At 54.3% G+C, this 19,423-nt stretch overlaps 1 protein-coding gene across 1 annotated transcript in view; it reads right to left on the minus strand.

Annotated features, from left to right (window-relative positions):
• Positions 1-433: 433 nt before the first annotated feature.
• CFAP77 (cilia and flagella associated protein 77) overlaps positions 434-19,423 on the minus strand; it is a gene marked incomplete at both ends in the record, with an annotated part of 136,625 nt that continues 117,635 nt past the window's right edge. The window contains one exon of the mRNA XM_080709536.1: positions 434-556. Coding sequence (XP_080565662.1) covers positions 434-556 — 123 coding nt within the window. The remainder of the gene's footprint in view (positions 557-19,423) is intronic.

A 19,423-nucleotide genomic window follows, 5' to 3' on the forward strand; every position in this document is an offset into this window, starting at 1 on the left:
CCTTGGGTCCCAGGGAGATCATTCTGCTGTGGTGAGACACCAGGCGGTCCAAAAGGAGCAATTAACACTCATGTTTGGAATATAAAACGAAGGCCTTCGAAGCGCATCACTGCCACGCTTTCTACAGGAAACACGCAGGTGGTTCTTCGCGCCAGCGGGCAGAGCTCCCGAGCCTGGGGTCTGCAAAACCGCCTTGTCTTTGGGTGCGGTCTCGTCGGCGAGGCCTGGAGAAGGGAGCAGGTGGACCTGCCCCGGGAGGCCGGTCCGCGGGTGCGGGGCTGCAGGCGAGGTGAGCTGGCCTTGGGTACAGTAAGGGGCATCTTACCGGGAACCTAGGACCTGAGTCAGAGGCTGCGGGGAGAGGCTCGCTGGAGCCGGGAGGGAAGGTCGTCCTTCGCGAGTCTCCACCGTCCACTCTCCTGGCAGGGGAGGGCTAGGGGTGGGTGTAGTTGCCCATCCGCAGGGTGCCCTGGCGCACCGCACGTTCTTCCTGCTGGGCTTTGAATGCTCTCTGGCGGTCTGCCTCGGTGGGGAACGTATCAAGATGGGCGCCCACCTGTGGACAGAGGCAAGGGCAGGTGGGTGGGGCTCGCTCCAGACTCTTCCCTTCCCCACTTCGTCCGGCTGCTTTGATCTTAGAACAATAATAAGGACGAACATAGCCATATTCAGGCGCGGTGGCTGAGACAGGAGGGCTGCAGTTGAAGGCCAGTCTTGGCAACTTAGCCAGACCCTGTTTCAAAATTAAAAACAGACAGGTGTGGTGGCGCACGCTTGTAATCCCTGTGCTTGGGAGGCGGAGACAGGAGGATCGAAGTCAGCCTCGCTGGCTTAGGAGACCCTGTTTCCAAATATATATTAGGTCTAGGAGGATAGCCCAGAGGTAGAAGGGTTTCCAGGAACCAGTACCACAAAAAAAAATAAAAATAAAAATAATAGGGTTGAAAGCCAGGTGTGATGGCGCACACTTGTCATCCCAGCATGTGGGAGGCTGAGACAGGAGGATCACAGTTCGTGGGCAGCCTCAGTTACTTAGTGAGGCCCTTTACAACTCAGTGAGACCCTATTTCAAAAAACAAAACAAAAGAATACACCACTCTCAATATGTTCCACTTATAAAAAATAAAAATAAAAAAAGAATAAATAAATAGGCTGGAGGTGTAGCTCAGTAGAATGCCCCTGGGTTCAACCCCCCAGTTCTGCAAAGAGAGAGAGAGAGAGAGAGAGAGAGAGAGAGAGAGAGAGAGAGAGAGGATAGCTCAGAGGTGGAATGCCCCTGGATTCAATTCCTGGTGAAGAAGAAGAGGAGGAGGAGTGGGCAGAGGGGAGAAGAAGGCCCGCAATGAGGTGCCACACAACTTGCAGGGGAAAGTTTCTGTGCCCACAGTGCAGCAGCATTAGACTGGGATGGCCCGTCGCTACAGGTAAGGAGACTGGGTCTCAGAGCAAGGCTTGGTTCAGGCCTGGCCCTACGGGGAATCGGTGGCAGAGGAATTCTGTGTGAGACTTCTCCCCATCTCCTAGGCTCTGAGTTTTGGATTCCTTCAGAACATTCTGGCGCAGCCATGCTCATGCTGTGTCTGGGGTGCTCCCTGCTCCTGCCTCCCGAGGTGGAAAGGAGGTGGGGGTCGAGGGAGCTCATGGGGCACCTGTGAAGTCAAGTGGTGTTGAGCAGACTGAGTTGTCCCTGAATGACCATGCTCTACTCCCTAGGGGCTGGGGAAAGCCGCAGACACCCCCTTCCTCTGGCAAACACCGTCCCCACACGTCCTTACATCCCCCGAAGTCCTTACGTCCCCACACGTCCTTACATCCCCCGAAGTGCAGACCCTTTCAGGAGGCTGTGGCGTTCTCCAAGTCCCTTGATGGACCACTGTGGCAGTGTTCCTGGAGCCATCCTGCCTGCGGCCCGCCCAGGGTTTCAGGAGAGCCTCGCCCGCGTGGTCCAGGGAGGCGGGGCCCTGCCGTGGACACCTGACGCCCCCCTGGCCCCGGGGCTGAATATCTGGTGCCCAACCCATGTGAGCAGACGATGATCTGTCCTCAGCTCAGGTGCCAGTTCCATAAAACGCAGCTCCCGGGAGCCTTGTGGAGTCATGGAGAAGAGGGAGGCGCTAGGAGACAGGCAGCCGCAGGGCTTTCAGAGGACACCCTGTGTCCCCTCTGCCCGACGGCTTGACTCCATTTTCCTGACGCCTGCACTCCCAAGGCAGCTGGAGACGTTCAGTAGGGCTGGCGCGGTGCGTCCCCGGGGCTCGTTCCAAGCCGCCCGCGGGTTTGGAGGCACTCAGGCTGGCAGCAGTCGCGTCCTGGTGGCTGCTCACCAGGCTCTTGTGTTTGCTTTTGCGGAATAACTTATGTCCGATTTTACAAAACGCTTCACGCTAGGTCAGCAGGCCTTTCCATGTTCTGTACCCCCGTCATAATAATTTTTCCTTTTATTTTTTTTTTTAAGTTAGTAACCTGCCAGCCAGGCATGGTGGCACACGCTTGTAATCCCAGGACTGGGGAGGCTGAGCCAGAAGGATCTCAGGTTCAAGGCCAGCCTCTGCAAATAGTGAGGCTCATCAACCTAGTGAGGCCCTGTTTCCAAATAAAAAATGAAAAATTGGGCTGGGTGTATAGCTCCAAGGTAGAACGCCTCTGAGTCCAATCCCCAGAACCACATTCAAAAAAATCAATCCTTATTGATATAATTGATGTGCAAAAGTTGCGCCCATTTACCACGTGGAGTCTGATGTGCGCCGTCATCAGCGGCCGCCTGCGAATCCAGTGTCAGACCAATGGCAACTCTGCGCTTGTTCTCAAGTTTCCTTGAGCTCTGCTGCTTTTGGGGGTGAACAGTTCTATTTTGCTTTGCATTTTTGTTTGCTTGGTACTGGGGATTGAACCCAGTGGTGCCCTACCACTGAGCTACACCCCCGGCCCCTTTTAAATTGTTTTATTTTGAGCTAGGCATAGTGGCACAGGCTTGGAATCTCAGTACTTGGGAGGCTGAGACTGGAGAATCACAGGTTTGCAGCCAGCCTCAGCAACTCAGTGAAACCCTGTTTCAAAATACAAGAAGAAAATAGGGCTGGGGATGTAGCTTAGAGGTAGAATGCCCCTGGATTCTCTCTCCAGTAACACACACACACACACACACACACACACACACACACACACACACACACGCGCACGCACACGCTTTTATTTTGAAATAGGGCCTTGCTAAGTTGCTGAGGCTGGCCTTGAACCTGCAATCCTCCTGTTTTAGCCTCAAGTACTGGGATTACAGGCGTGTACCACCATGCCCAGAGCACTCTGTTTTGCTTTTCCTTTTTTTCCCCCCAGCAGTGGGGATGGAAGCCAGGGGCATTCTACCTCCAAGGGACACGCCCCTGCAGCCCTATTTTTTTATTCTTTATTTTGAAACAGGCTCTCACTGAGTTACGGAGGGCCTCACTAAGTAGCTGAGGCTGTCCGTGAACCACGATCCTCCGGTCTCCGCCTCCCGAATGCTGGGATTACAAGCGTGCGCCACCACGCCCCGCTCACTCTGGGTTTTCTAAAGGGGTGTGTTGGGCCTGGAGGCACACCCCACGGACAGGCCACACACATTCTGATGCCTGCTTCGTGCTCAGCTGCTCTGGACTGACAGGAGGGGGACAGAAATCGTGGAGCCTGTGTCACGTCCACGGCTTCCTGCTCCCACAGGTGTCTTAGGACGGTGGCTCACCTGAGGTGCGGGCTCTCTGGCTCCTCACCAGCGACACTGCGGCTGGGACGCACGTGCTGGGTGCCAGGCGCTGCGCGTTGATTGCATAGCAGCCTCAGAATGGGAGATGAGTTCAACGCCGGGACCAGCTCCATTTTGCAGAAGGGAAAACAAGGGTTCCAGAAGGTTCCATCACTCGCCCCGGTTTCACAGACTCTACCCAGGGCCGCAGGACTCAGGACCCTGAGCTCCATGGCACCTGGCTCACCCTCTCTTGGTAAATGCTCCTTGAGCCAGTGGGTGAAGGTGCCGTCTTCCGTCCCTCACAGGCGCACTCCCCCTCCAAAAACAGCAGCTCGCCTCACGCGGGGAGCCCCGGCACAAGTCAGGCCTGGAGCCCCTATGTGGTCACGACCCTGCGGCCCCCCGGAGTCCATGGATAAAGAGCCTTAGAGCAAGAAATTCCTTCTGAGATGCTTCTAAATTAAGCCATCTGCGGTCTGTCTCTGCCTCGAGCTAAGAAACTGTAACGGCTTTGGCAGGAGACAGCTTTGCTGAATGGAGCTGAGTAGCTCTAAGGTCAATGCGGGTAAACAGGAGCCGAGTGCCTCAGCCCGCCAGCGGCCCCGGGAGCCCGCGCGAGAGGCGGCCGGGCCCGCGCAGGCCACCAGTCCACTTTAAACACAGCACTCGCGCCGCGCGCCGGCCATCCGGTACTTGGGAGGTTGAGACGGGAGGATGGTGGGTTCGAGGTCAGTCTTAGCAACTTAGCAAGACCCTGTTTCAAAATTTAAAAAAGGTTGGGGGTGTAGCTCGGAGGAAGAATGCCCCTGGGTTCAACTTCCAGTACCCAAAATAAATAAATAAATCAGTAAATAAATAAGTAAATGAATGTTTAAGAGGGAGCACTGGGCAGATCTAAATAACACTGCTCACAGGAGGATTTCCCAGGTGCCCCATGAATTCCCACGACCCTCACTTCCTTTCCACCTCCGGAGGCAGGAGCAGGGAGCACCCCAGACACAGCATGACCCATGGCTGCGGCAGAATGTTCTAGAAAGATTCCAAAACTGAGAGCCTAGAAGATGGGGAGAAGTCTCACGCAGAATTCCTCTGCCACCGATTCCCCGTAGGGTGCTTTCACCCCGCACAGCCCCGGGAACACCAGCCAGTGAGCAATGGAGGCAGATGGGCCAGGCCCTGGTCCGCGTGGTCCGTGAGCTGTCATGCGTGGTCGCCAGACACACGAGGCGAGCACTGATCAAATGACAGTCCTGCAGGAGGGGTTGACCAGGATCGCGCGGGGCGCAGATCTCACCGAATGGGGGCAGGGAGGCCCTCTAGGGAGGATGGGGGAGCCTGCCCAGGCAGGAGGGATGGAGCGCAGCCCCAGGTGGGAGGAAGGTGGGCAAATGTGTCAACAGGAAAGCTGGGGGGTGAGAAGAGGCAGGCGGGGCGCAGGCTTCAGCCCTTGGACAGGTTTGTAGGTATCCCTCCCCAGGGACCTCCTTCGCCTCTCTGCAGCCCGGTTGGAATAAACGGTCAGGCTCTGAGGTCAGGGATGGAGGAATCCAACTCTCTCCAGCTGAGGGTGGAAAGCCCAAGGCTCTTGGGCTCCCGTGAGCCCACACACAGAGCTGAGGCCGTGTCCAGCTCATAGCCTTCCTCTGCCACTGCCCACCCTGGAGAGCCGTGGGTTCAATTCCCCACTACTTCCAGACTATCTGTAATTTTCAAATCCTCTTTTTTTTATATTTTACAATCCTGGGGGTTGAACCCAATGACATTCTACTTCTGAGCCCTATTTCATTTTATTTTGAAACCAGGTCTTGCTAAGTTGCTGAGGCTGGCCTTGAACCTGCTATCCTCCTGTCTCAGCCTCCCAAGTACTAGAATTACAAGCGTGCACCAGTACACCCAGCTGTGATCAACTTCTTTTTTCAGTACTGGGGATGGAACCCAGGGACATTTGACCTCTGAGCTACACCCCCAGCCCTATTTTTTATTCTTTATTTTGAAGCAGGGTCTCGCTAAGTTGAAGAGGGCCTCACTAAGTAGCTGAGGCTGGCCGCAAACCTGGGATCCTCTTGCCTCAGCCTCCCGGTCCTGGCATCGCGAGTGCGCGCCACCATGTCCCGCCGTAATCGCCTTTTGATGAGCCCACTCTTCCTTGGTGAGGACCCTTGATCGCACCTTCCGTGATTAATTAATTTTGCCTTGAGTTTATCAGCCTCCTCCGCTTTCTCTGAGTTCTGCCATTGCTCTTCCTCTAGCACCTGGAGCTGTCTGCCTAGCCAGCTAGCCTTCCGTCTTTACTTTTCTAACATTAGCGTTCCCACAGCAGCTTCAGCAGCTATGGGAACTGTCCTTTACCTCATCGCACCAGTTTTTGAGTGTGTTTGGTTTTGTTCAGTTCTCTTTAACCTAATTTCCGTTTGGTTTCTTATTTGGTCCCTGTTATCTGTAAGTATGTGTTTAAATTCCCAAGAGATCGTACCAGTTACATTTGTTACTTCTCTTTCTCTCTCTTTCTTTCCTCCCCTTCTTTCTTCATCTTCTGCTTCTGCTTCCTCTTCTTTTTGCGTGTGTGTGTGTGGGGGGGGTGTGGGTGTGTTCACTCTCAGGCATTTTTAAATTTTGTTTTAAAGCCCGGTGAGGTGGTGCATGCCTGTAATCCTAGCACTTGAGAGGCTGAGGCAGGAGAATGGCAAGTTCAAGGCCAGCCTGAGCAGTGGAATGAAAACTTGTCTCAAAATAAAAAGTAAAAGGGCTGAGGGTGTAGTTCAGTACTAGAGCGCCTTTGGGTTCAACCTCCAGTATCATGCCAAGAAAATAAAAAGGAAGGAAGGAAGGGAGGGAGGAATGGAGGGAGGGAGGAAGGAAGGAAGGAAGGGGAAAGTGAGGAGATGTCATCTCACAACTATTAGATTGGTAATAGTAGTAATGGTCTGACATTAGAAATGGGAGCTTTGACACACTGCTGGTGAGGGTGTTAATGGCGTGGCCACTTTGAGAGGGACCTGGTGCTGGAGGGATGTGCATACCCCATGAGCCAACAGGTCCATCTTTACATGTATACCTGGAGAAACTTCTAAACACATCCACTCAGGAAGGTGTACAGGTGACCTGACCCTAGCGTGATGCGACGCTGCGTGCTGGAGGCTGTAGCATCCACCAGCAGGGCCCGGGCACGTGAAGGTCGATGGTGACCATTCAACATGGTGGCCTCTGGCCCTGTGGCTGATACATCTCAATGTGCTAAGATTAAATAGAAAAGTCAGTTCCTGGGCAGGTGCGGTGGCACCCCCGTGATCCCAGTACTTGAGGGGATGAGGCAGGAGGGTCAGAGGTTGGAGACCAGCCTCAGCAACTTGGTGAGACTGTTTCAAAATAAAAATATAAAGAGCTAGGCATATAGCTTGGAGGAAGAATGGCCCTGGGTGCAATCCCCAGCACCACATGCATACAAAACGTCAGTTCTTCAGTGGCCCCGACCACGTTGTCCGTGCTCAGTAGCCCCACGTGTAATGACCAGGGTTCTACTGACCAGCACTGCTCCTGATCCACCTGAACAGACAGTCTAAGTCCCCAAAATGCAAGGCCGTATGAAAAAAAGTTATAGAAAAAGTTACAAGAATGAAACATAAGCAGGATGCCATTTAGAGGGAAAATTTAAACATACAAAACTATTCCATCTTGTTCAAGCATGTGTGAATCTATTCAAACAGACCGACGGGGACGGAAGGGCTCCCAGCTTTGCCCGGAGGGGGCGGGGGGTATCTGAGCCTAGGGAGAGAAGGGGAGGAATTGTCTTGTCTGTGTTTCAGTCAGCGTTCTCATCGCTGTGACCCAAAATACCTGACGACCGCAACTTAGAGGAAAAAGAAGATGTATTTGCTCACAGGTCTGGAGTTTTCGGTCCACGTTAGGCGCGGTCATGGAGCTCAGGGTATGGTGGCAGGAAGCAGAGAGGGAAGGCACGAGGGACGCGTGTAGAGTCCCCGAGGTCCCCCACCCGCCTGCCTGGCCACCAACAGCCCAGCAGTGAACGGACACCAGGGGGGTGTCCGCTGATGAGTTTTGAACCCCCACGACTCAGTCATCTTGGCCTTGGACATCTCTGCATGGCGGTGCCGAGCTCCTCCAGTCGCTACGGCGTTGTCTTTTTCTCTCTCCAGAATGAAAACACAAGGCGAGGGGCTTTCTGACTCTTTGGGGAGGTGACGGGAGCAGGCCAGCGTGGCCTAGCAGGGCGGAAGTGCTTCTCCCCACACAGCTTAGGAAGCGTCCCTGCGCTCTGTGGGTTTCGTCTGCTGGAGACTGGTGTGTGGTTCCACCTGACTAGAGTGCTGTTGTCAAATGACGCTGAGCAGCCAGTGGCTTGGGACACTGGCTTATAATAAACCCCTGGAATGTTGCCCTTAAATTCACTGTATGCCTAAGAACATACCCAAGGCCCGGACGCTCCACCTGGAGGCAGGTGGCGGCCATCTTCCCCTGGCACATGATAGCGGCTTTGGGCTGGGCTGGCCGTCTCTGGTCCTCTTTTTGATGTTGTTACTGGGGATTGAACCTGGGACATTCTACCTCTAAGCTACACCCTCAGCCCTTTTAATTTTTATTTTGAAACAGGTTCTCACTAGATTGACGAGAGTCTCAGTACTTGCTGAGGCTGTACTTGAACCTGTGATCCTCCTGTCTCGGCTTCCCAAGTACTGGGATTACAGACGTGCGCCACCACACCCGGTACAATCCCCCACTCCACCCGTTTTATTTTTTCTTTTGAAATGGGGTCTTGCTGCACTATAGAGGATCTCCTCAAGCTGCCGACACTGGTCTTAGGCTGCAGTCCTCCCGTCTCAGCCTCCCAAGGCCTGGGATGACAGGCGTGCACCCCTGCACCCTGCTCTGGCCCTTTTGCTTCCGAGTGAGCAGTATTTCTGTTTCTTCTCCTTCCCGCTGTACAAGTGGGGGTGTCAGACAGCATCAGATGCGGGCGGGGGAACAGGGCAGTGGGTTTGCTCTGTGTTTACACACACACGTGTCCACAGTGGTCAGTCAAGAAAGCCCAAACCCACCACTGCGCGCAGACGCACAGGCAGGCAGCTTTTCTGTGGGTCCTGGCCCGTGACCCACCCTACTGCTGGCTCGGCGGGCTCTCGACCCTCTCCTGAGCCGCACCATGGCCCCAGCTCCAGGCCTTCCCGAGGCAGGTCTGGGCTCTAAGAAGGCAAAAATGTGGCTCAGAAGGAAGATAGCCAGATTTTTTTTTCCTTTTTAAGAGGAAAATAGGAAAAAAAAATCTGCCAAAGAGCTTAGGGGGGAAAAATGACAGCCACAGAAATTTTAGTTTAGTTTTTTTTTTTTTAAGTGCCAAGTGCTAGGTGACTGGGAGATTTTCCTGTAAAGATTGAGAGGCCGTCTCCTCTAATGAGAGGCCCTTGGAAATTATGGATCAGTCCCAGGTCAGTAATTTCTGTCAAGTGCGGGGCAGCTGGAGGTCAGAGGCCACAGCAGAACACGGATCCGGCGAGACCCCGGCGGGGAGCGGGCGGGTCCTCGGCTTTGACTTAGCAGGTTGTAGCGTAAGTAATTAATGAGGTAGCCATCTCTCCCGAGACATCTGGTCTCCTAAATTGTTATTCTTCTACTGGCTCTAATTTCTCTGTGTTCCAAAAATAGATGGAACAAGGACACAGAGCCTGACCCTCCTACAGACACACGCTGTGGCTTCAAAGACTATCCAAACCCGGGCTGCGAAACGCAGACTCGCTGCCCCACACACGGGTCTTAGGTTGCCCCAGAAACTACAGGATGCAGCCCGGTGAGCGGGAGGAGCCGCCACCCTCTGCAGGAGGGGTGACAGGGGGACCACCCTCCTTTGACAGGCCGGGGGAATGAGGTCCCGGAAGGTTAAGATCCCCCCAGGAGCCGGGCGTGGTGGCCCATGCTTGTAATCCCCGCTCTTGGGAGGCGGAGACAGGGGGATCTCGCTGGCTTAAGAGACCCTGTTTCCAAATAAAAAATATTAAAAAAAATAGGTCTGGGAGTGTAGCCCGGAGGTAGAAGGGCTTCCAGGAACCCCAGTACCAAAAAAAAAAAAAAGAAAAGAAAAAAGACCCCCCCCCCCCCAGGAAGCATAGCTATCAAGCCACAGCGCCCAAGCAAGAAGCCGGCGGGTCTGTGCTCCTCAGAGACTTACCGGGGCAGAGGAAAACCTGAGCTTTGTGCCTCTGAATAGGAGAATGGGTTTGCTATTTCCAGAAGCCATACTGAGGCCTCTGGATCATCCCCAAGGCCAGCCAGCAGCAGTTGGCATCAAAACGGCCCGGTGAAAATATGTCTGAGCAGACGTGGGTGTGAGCCTGCACCTGCCGCGGACCCGCAGGGCAAGCCCCGCCGCTGCTCCAGGCCCAGTGTGTTAGGATCCGGCCAATGAGAGGCCGAAGGGACAGTGTGGAGCGAACTCAGGGGCATTCTACCTCCGAGCAGCTCGGTCCTGTTTTATATTTTTATTTTGCAGTAGGATCTCGCTAAGTTGCTGAGGGCCTCACTAAGTACCTGAGGCTGGCCTTGACCCTACCATCCTCCTGTCTCGGCCTCCTAAGGACTGGGTTAGAGGTCTGCAACACCACACCCGGTTTTTGTAATGGCTTTATTGAGATATAATGTAGATACCGTAAGATTCACCCATTCAAAGGATAGAAGTCACAGTCTCTTCACAGTCACAGTCTAAGCTCAGCACGTTTTTATCAGCCTCCAAAGAGACCTCGTGCCCACTAGTGCTCACTCCCTTCCCCTCCCCGCCCCACCCCGACAGCCACTCATCTCTTTCCTGTCTCTGTGAACTGGCCCATTCTGCCCAGTATCCCTGGAATCACACGCTGTGGTCCCCCGTGATGGGCCTCCTTCCTTACCATGTGTTCTAGGTATATCCAGGCCGTAGCGAGGATCAGGCCCCCATTCCTTTTTCCTGGGTGAATAATATTGCGTCCCATGGATGGCCACATCTTGCTTATCCACCACCTGCCGGTGGAGTTTAACTTGTTTCCAGTTTTTACTCACGCGTACGTGGCTGGGAAGATTTGTGTGCACATGTGTGTGGCTGGGTGTCTGCATTTCGCCTGGGCGGATACCCAAGAGCAGAATTGCTGGGCCAGATGGGACTCTGCCCTTTGGGGGCTGCCAAAGTCTTTTTCAAAGTGGCCGCATGGTGTTTTATTTACACCAGCAAGACGTGTGCGTGCTCGCCCGCCCTCGGGATGGTCTGTCCTTCCGCCGTGGCTGTCCTAGCGGGCGCCAGGGGGCATCTCGCTGTGGCTTGGACTCGCATTTCTCTGTGGCTAGTGAAGCTGAGCCTCTTCCCGTGTGTTGACTGGCAATCTGTGTGTCGCCCGTGGAGGCAGGTCGATTCGGATCATGTCCCCATTTTGAAGTTGGGGTATTTATCGTTTGTTATGGAGTTTGTATAGAAGTTCTGTATCCGGTATATGATTTGCAACTATTTTCTCCCATTTTATAGCTTTTTTCTCTTTCTTTTTAAAAAATTAATGTTTTTATTTTGTGGTCCTGGGATTAAACCCAGGGGCATTCTACTTCTGAACTGTACCCTCAGCCCTTTTTATTTTATTTATTTATTTATTTACACTGGGGATTGAACCCAGGTGCATTGTACTTTTGAGCTATACCCCAACCCCTTAAAAATATTTTTTTGTAAGCTTTTAAACAGGGTCTTGCTAAGTTGCTGAGGCTGGCCTCAAACCTGTGACCATCCTGTTTCAGTCTCCCAGGTACATGTGTGTACCATCTGCCCAGCTGCTTCCTTTTTTCCTTCTGTTTTTCTTCTTTTTTGGGTGGGTGTGTGTGTGTGTGTGTGTGTGTGTGTGTGTGTGTGTGCGCGCGCGCGCGCAGTACTGGGGATTGAACCCAGGGCATTCTACCTCTGAGATATATCCCCAGCCCTATTTTATTTTTTTGCTTTGAAACTGGGCTTCACTAAGTAGCTGAGGCTGGCCCTGAACCTGCGATCCTCCTGTCTCAGCCTCCCAAGTACTGGGATCATAGGCGTGCGCCACCACACCTGGCTTTACTTTCTTTTCTTTTCTTTTCTTTTTTTGGGGGTCTGGGGATGGAACCCCAGGGCATTCGACCTCTGAGCCACACCCCCTGCCCTAGATTTTATTCTTGTAATTTGAAACTGGGTCTCACTAAATTGCGGAGTGCCTCACTAAGTAGCTGAGGCTGTCGGCGAACTGCGATCCTCCGGTCTCAGCCTCCCGAATGCTGGGAGTACAAGCGTGCGCCACCACGCCTGGCTACTTTCTTGATAGTATCATTTATAGCTCAAAAGTTTTTAATTTTGGTGAACTCCAATTTATCTGTTTTTCTTTAGTATGCTGTATTTTATTTCTCTTTAAATAAATATCATCTTAGTGCAGCATAAAAAAGAGAATTTAAGAATACTTAAGAATTCATTTAAAAATTTAAACAGTCCCTCTGAGGCAGGGGTGGCTCGGAGGTGCCATTTCATTTCGAGCACGCTCTCTAAATAGGCCGGCGGTGGCTGATGGCCGCATTCTATTACAAAATATTCCCAGACAAGTCTGGGCTCGTGAAGAAAGGATGCGGGAATTGATTAGCAAGGTCTGCCACAGGCACGGGTGGGAGACAGTGCCGTGAACAAGGCAGAGGCTCCTATGGTGATGGCCATCCGCGGGGCTGTCACTCTGTCTTCCTCTGTGGGTCACCAGCACCTGGGATGGTCAGCAGCGAGGCGGGAGCCAGGGAAGAGATTAGAGAAAGAGAGGGAGGCGGCGGGCTGGCGCAGGGCCCGCGGGGCTCCCCGGAGCCTTGTTAGTTCCAGAGCCCTCCCAATTTGGCATGGGTGCGGGGACCAAAGAAGGACTAAGAAACGCCCCACGACCATCTCAAGGAGAATGAGATGTGCCACGTATTAGTTCTTAGTGGTTTTGCTTTTCAGAACCATGACCTCATGCCCCGGGTACAGAGCCAGGGCGGGGAATTTGCCAGTGATACTTTAACTGGGGCCTGTGGGAAAAGCGTGAGCCCCTCCCTCCGTGAAACCCGGAGGGTGACCCCAAAGCCGGCCTCGGCCACCAGTCCAGCTGGGGTGGTCCTGCACCTGTCGGGGGCCGGGCCGTGACCATGGCCGCGGCCCGGCCTCTGGACTTGCTCCTGCGGCTCTGCCTGCGCTCCCTGGAGTCATGCGGCCACCTGTCACCTCGGCCTTACGTCTTGGTTTTCCTCTGAAATCCCCGGGCTCCAGAAGAATGGCAAGCCAGAGGCCCCGGCGCAGCGGCGGCCAGGTGTGATGTGGAGAGAGGAGGACCCCTTCCCGTCCTTTCCCCTCTCCACCCCCAGCCCCGGCTCACACGCGTGTGCACGCACCCCGGAATGCAAATGATCGCCGCCCAGCCATCACCTGTGAAACCTGACAGAAAATAACGAGGGGCACTAAATCTTTTATAAGGTCAACACTCGCCTTAGCCGAGCAGCTGTCAAACAAGAAAAGAATTTAGCGCCGGAGCCACGAAACTTCCATCGGCTCATTAAACCCAACAGGGCCCGGGCCTGGCGTGGCGGCGGAGACGAGGGGCCTTCCGTTTTGTGTCAGTAATTTGCGGCGGAGGAAGCAGAAGAAACAGGCGCGCCAAAGGGGCCTGGGGGGCGGCTGGGGAATCGTTAGCGCGCCAGGAGCGGCCGCGGCTCCTAATTGGAAGCGTTGGGCATTATCAACGGAGGATTTGCCTCGGTTCCCTGACAGCTAGTGGGTCCAAAATGATCGCCCACTTGTCAGTGTAAAAGACCATTAAAAACAAACCATTTTGATTTAATTGGAGACGGTGCACCACGGGGCCAGGTGAGGAGGCCCGTCAGCGCGGCTCGCCCTGCCCGGGGCCCTCTCCCTCGGTGTGATGGGCCAGGGGTGGCAGCCTGCGTGTTTTCCAGACTTCTCACCTTTCAAAAACTGTCTTGAGAAAGCAGCGGCTGGGCGCGCTTCCCAGAGGCGGCGGGGTCTGTTTCCAGTGGGGTTGTCAACAAGCCCGGTGACAAGCTAAGCTGCCGGGAAGGGGTGTCCCTCTCTTTCTAGACCCCCCCTATCCGAGAGAGTCGGCTCCGTTCTCTTCTGGGAGGGGGCCCTGAGGCATCCGCCGGAGGGGCTCAGCCTACCGGTGGGCGGCAGGATATTCAATCTGCCCCCAGCCCTGCCGAGGCCCATCCTGGTTAGAATACCAGGACGTAGAGGTCATGGCAGGTGCTGACTTTTTTTTTTTTTTTTTTTTTTGTGCTGTGGATTGAATCCAGGGGCGTTCTACCTCTGAGCTACACCCCAGCCACATTTTATTTTTCATTTTGAAACAGAGCCTTGCTAAATTGCTGAGTGCTGAGGCTGGCTGTGAGCCTCCCGTGCTCCTCTCTGAGCCTCCCACGTGCTAGGTGGCAGGCGCGCACCACTGCGCCGCCTCCAGTGCCGACTTTCCATGAAGAGCGGGACTGTTCCTTCAAGCTCAAGGGAGAGCCAAGGAGTTAGCGGTAGAGGCCCTTTGAAGGGGTCTTTGTGAAGGGGAGCCCCATCTGGGCTGTGTCTGCACCATCCCCCAGTGGAGGACATGTATTGAGGATGCCTAGCCAAGAATCCTACATTATAGCCGGGCGTGGTGGCGCACGCTGGTAATCCCAGCACTTGGGAGGCTGAGGCAGGAGGATCCCGGGTTAGAAGCCAGCCTCAGCAGCTTAGTGAAGCCCTCCGCAACTTAGTGAGACCCTGTTTCCAAATAAAGGATAAAAATAGGGCTGGGGGTGTAGCTCAGAGGTAGAATGCCTCTGGGTTCCATCCCCAGTACTGCAAAACACAACAAAAAAGAATCCTCCGTTGTGCTGAGCATGGTGGCACATGCCCGTCGTCCCAATACTTGGGAGGCTGAGACAGGAAGATCATAGGTTCAAGGCCAGTACTGGTAATTTAGTGAGACACTGTTTCAAAATAAAAATAAGAAGAGGTGAAGCCGGGCGTGGTGGTGCACGCTTGTAATCCCAGCATTTGGGAGGCTGAGACCGGAGGATCGCGGTTTGTGGACAGCCTCAGCTTCTTAGTGAGGCCCTTTGCAACTCAGTGAGTGAGACCCTGTTTCAAAAAATAAAGAATAAAAAATAGGGCTGGGGGTGTAGCTTGGAGGTAGAATGCCCCTGGGTTCCATCCCCAGTACTGCAAAAATAAATACATACATAAATAAATAATAAAAGGGGTGGAGCTTGGAGGTTGAATGCCCCTGGGTTCCATCCCCAGTACTATATATATATCCTGTGTTATCCCAGTGGAGCATGCGCCCCCAGTGCACAGAGCGTCTATCCGCGCGTAGACTCGTGGGGTGACCCGAGGGGAGGCTTGCCAGTGGCGGCGAGGTGGGCTTTGCATGTTGATTCTCGGTCTCACGTACGCCGTGGGTACTTGATAAATATTAATCGGCACTTCCTAGATCTCAGAGAGGTCTATATATTTGTATATTAATCTCACCCCCCATTTAGAGCAGCGAGCTCATTTACGGCTTCCTGTCTCTTTGACAACACAAACCAGCCCAGGGGCGCCGGAGGGCGTGCTGGGGGGAGCCTGGGGGGCGCCCGCGATCCCCCCGCAGACCTCCCTGCTGGCTGCGGTGCGGGACTCGCTGGGGCAACCGCATCCCGGGTGAGCTTCAAGCTCCAGAGCTGCGCGTCTTGCTGCTGGGTTTGGGCAGTGGGAATTTCTTAATTACCTTCTCTGGAAATTTACCTAACAGTGCTCTTGCAGGTGGTTTTCCAGGCCCAGGGTTCCTCGGTTGGCAGAGCCTTTGATTTTGTGCTCGATTGCAAATTAAGTCCTGCACTGTGCTGCTCGGGTGGGGCCGCCAGGACCCTATCGCTTCCACATAGGCTGTCGAGCAGGTACTGCGGGGCAGCCTGGGATGCGCTCCGCCGGCTGGTGTCTTCGCCGGCTGGGGCGGGGCGCACGGCAGTGGGGTTGGTGTTATTTTTACTGGAATAATGATCGGTTGGCACTCATGGGCATGTTCAAGATTTTGTTAAAAATACATAGAAATCAAGTTCAAATGGACAGATCTCCGTGATCATGAATCAGGTAGAGTATTCAGCAACTGGCCGAGGTCACAGCATCAGGCTGGACCGCTGTCCCTGCGAGGCTGGCTCCAGCCTTGATACCCGGAGCTCGGCCCCAGGGGCTGATGTCTGCGCAGAAACAGTGTCTGACTCGGGGGGTTTGCAGGGCTGTCGTGTAGAACGGGGAGCGGGCCATTCTAGGGAGCCCCAGAAACAGATACACAGCCAAGAGGGGTGGTAGGAGGTGGCGAACTTGGCCTGAGCTTGAGAAAGACATTGCTCCGGTTTGCGTCGCCCCCCAATCATTTGTGAACGCCCTTAGCCGCCCAGTGGAATGGCGTTGCAGGGGAGACTCTGAGGGTGACTAGATGAGGTCATGAAGGGAGCCCATTATGAGACTAGTGCCCGCACTGGAGGACACACCAGAGAGCTGGCTTCCCATCCCTCTGGCTGGTGAGGACAGGAGGAGGTCCTCGCAGAATCCACGCACACTGCACCTGCACCTTGGACTTCCAGACTGCAAGCCACAGGAAGAAATGTCCCTTGCCAAAGCCACCCAACCGGTGGCCGGCCTTCATTTCTCTTGGTACAGCTCAGGGGCATTCTACCTCTGAGCCACATCTCCCGCCCCTTTTTATTTTATGTTTTGAAAGAGAGTCTCGCTAGGGAGCTGAAGCTGTCCTGAACCTGCGGTCCTCCTGTCTCAGCCTTCCAAGGACTGGGGTTACAGGCGTGTGACACCATGGCCAACTGTGTAGGATTCTTTTGTGTGTGTGGTACTGAGGTTGAAACCCAGGGGCATGCCTCCTCTGAGCTACACCCCCAGCCCTCTTTCTTTTTTTTTTTTCCAGTGGTACTGGGGTTCCTGGAAACCCTTCTACCTCCGGGCTACACTCCCAGACCTATTTTATATTTTGGAAACAGGGTCTCCTAAGCCAGCGCGCGCGGCTGGCTTCGAACCTGCGCGATCCTCCTGTCTCCGCCTCCCAAGTGCGGGGATTACAAGCGTGCGCCACCACGCCCGGCTATTCTTTATTTTTGAAACAGGGTCTCAGTGAGTTGCAAAGAGCCTCACTAAGTAGCTGAGGCTGCTGGCGAACCGCGATCCTCTGATCTCAGCCTCCCAAACGCTGGGATTACAAGCGTGCGCCACCACGCCCGGCCTCTATATGGTATTTCTTTAGAGCAGCCCAAGCAACGAAGCAGCAATCCTGAGAGCTGCTGAGCAGCCGAGGCTCCTCTCCGGCAGGCTTGCTTCCTTTCCAGAGCACCGGTTTGCCGCACGGAGAACACGCGGAAGTTCTCCCACCAGCCCCAGCGCTTTCTGTGTGGCCGAGGGAGATTGACACACACCCAGGGAGCCAGGGAGCTGGCACAGGAAATGCAGGCTCAGTGGCTCCCCAAGACCCACCAGGTGGGGCCCTGGAATCTGAGCTTGAAGCCTGTCCTCAGCTGACCCCAGGTGCAGTAGTTTTGAGAACAGCTCCTGTACAGGAGCAGATGCCCGGATCCTGCAGGCACCTGACCTTCTCCTCCCTCCTGCGGCTTCAGAGCCACGGCCTCAGCGCCGTCTGCCTTCAACTCGAACACAGCGAGCCCGAATCCCGAGTCAATGGCCTCTTTAGCCTGGGAGCCAAACTGCGATTTAAAAGATGCTGGGGTTGTGCCGAGGCCTGGTGGCTTTCAGGGCAGCGGGAAGTGTGAGGCTCATGCACGGGCTTAATGAGCCACTGCAGGGCCTGCCGCTGCCTCTGGGCGCGCATCAAAGCCTCGCTCCCGACCACCTCCCTCCCCACCCGGCCCTTGCAGTTAGGCCGCTCAGCCCTGACCTCAGGGGCACGGCTTCAGCACTCATCGTCCTTACTCATTGGCTCTTCCTTCTGGGCCGGGCCAGAGGCCTGGGGCCAGTCAGCCAGAGTGTCCGTTCCTACTGGGCCCCTGCCGGGTCAGCCGTGGGCACGTGACCGTCAGCCCGAGCCTTATCTGAGACAGGTGATTCATCTGCCACACGGGGTGACTGAGAGAACCGACATGGTACGGGACAAATCGTGAGCCGGTGTGGTGGTGCACGCCTGTAATCCTGGTACTTAGGATTGCAGGTTTGAGGTCAGCCGCAGAAAATAGTGAGGCTCTCATCAACCTAGTGAGACCCTGCTTCAAAATAAAATCGGCTAGCCTGGTGTGGTGGCGCACATTTGTAATCCCAGCGCTTGGGAGGCTGACATAGGAGGATGGCAGGTTTGAGGCCAGCCTCAGCTACTTAGTGAGGCCCTCTGCAATCTAGTGAGATCCTGTTTCAAAATAAAGGATAAAAAATTGGGCTAGAGGTGTAGCTCGGAGGTAGAATGCTCCTTGGTTCAACCCCCAGTACCTAAAAAAATAAAAAAAGGCAAAATAAAATAGGCTGGGGGTCTATCTCGGAGGTAGAATGCCCCTGGCTTCAATCTCCAGTATCAATAATAATAATAACAATAATAATGGTAATCACTTATTATTTTTAAAAAAGAAATGAAACAAATAATAAAAGAACCCAGGCTAGCGCGTAGGAAGGCCGAGGTGGGACGGACTCCTAACATTTTCTCTATATATCCTCTGGCAGCGCCATCTTGACAGTGGCCCTCACTCTCCACCTGCCGCCACCAAGCTTGTTGGCCTCACTCGAAGGACTCACTCCCCGGGACCTCTTTGAGCAAAGGAGAGATTAGAGACGTAGACCCGAGGCTAAAACAAGCAGACCCACGAAATCTTTTTTTTTTTTTTTTTTGAGGGTACTTGGGATGGAACCCAGGGGCAGCCTATCTTCAAACCACACCCCAGCCCAATTTCCTATTCTTTATTTTCCCTTCCTTTCTTCCTTCCTTTCTTCCTTTCTTCCTTTCTTTCTATTTTGTGGTACTGGGGATAGAACCCAGGGGCATTCTACCTCTGAGCTACACCCCCAGTCCTATTTTTTAGTCTTTTTATTTTTTGAAACAGGGTCTCACCGAGTTGCGAAGGGCCTCGCTAAGGAGCTGAGGCCGTCCGTGAGCTGTGATCCTCCAGTCTCTGCCTCCCAAATGCTGGGAGCACAAAAGCGTGTGTCACCACGCCCAGCTTTTATTCTTTATTTTGAAACAGGGTCTCACTGCATTGCAAAGGGCCTAAGCAGCTGAGGCCGGCCGCAAACCGTGATCTCCTGTCTGAGCCTCCCAAATGCTGGGATGACAAACGTGTGCCACCACGCCCAGCTCCTTGAAATCTTCGGATTGGTTTTTCAACACAAGAATGGAAAAGACTTTCACCCCCAGTGGGGCTGGAGCGGGCACAGGGCTTCTGGGCTAGGTGCTCAGGAGCGGGCAGGCCGAGGGGGCCGGGAGCGCGCAGGGCGCAGGACGGAGCCTGTGGCCGTCACCTCTCACTCCCCCCACAGATGCCCCAGGACTGCTCTCCTGCTCCGGGAACTTGGCCGTGCCGCGGCCCCTCCTGGACCCCGCTCCCCAGGCCCCCCAGCCCTAGGCCTTCAGCTCCACGGCAAAGTCCCCGCCAACAGCAGTGTTGCCACCTGAGCTGGCACCTCCAGCCCCAGTTACCTCCAAGGTGCCAGATTATGTAAAACCACATTAAGCTTCTCCT

The sequence above is a fragment of the Muscardinus avellanarius genome (genome assembly GCF_963383645.1).
Source record: "Muscardinus avellanarius genome assembly, chromosome: 13".
Classification (NCBI taxonomy): Eukaryota; Metazoa; Chordata; class Mammalia; order Rodentia; family Gliridae; genus Muscardinus; species Muscardinus avellanarius.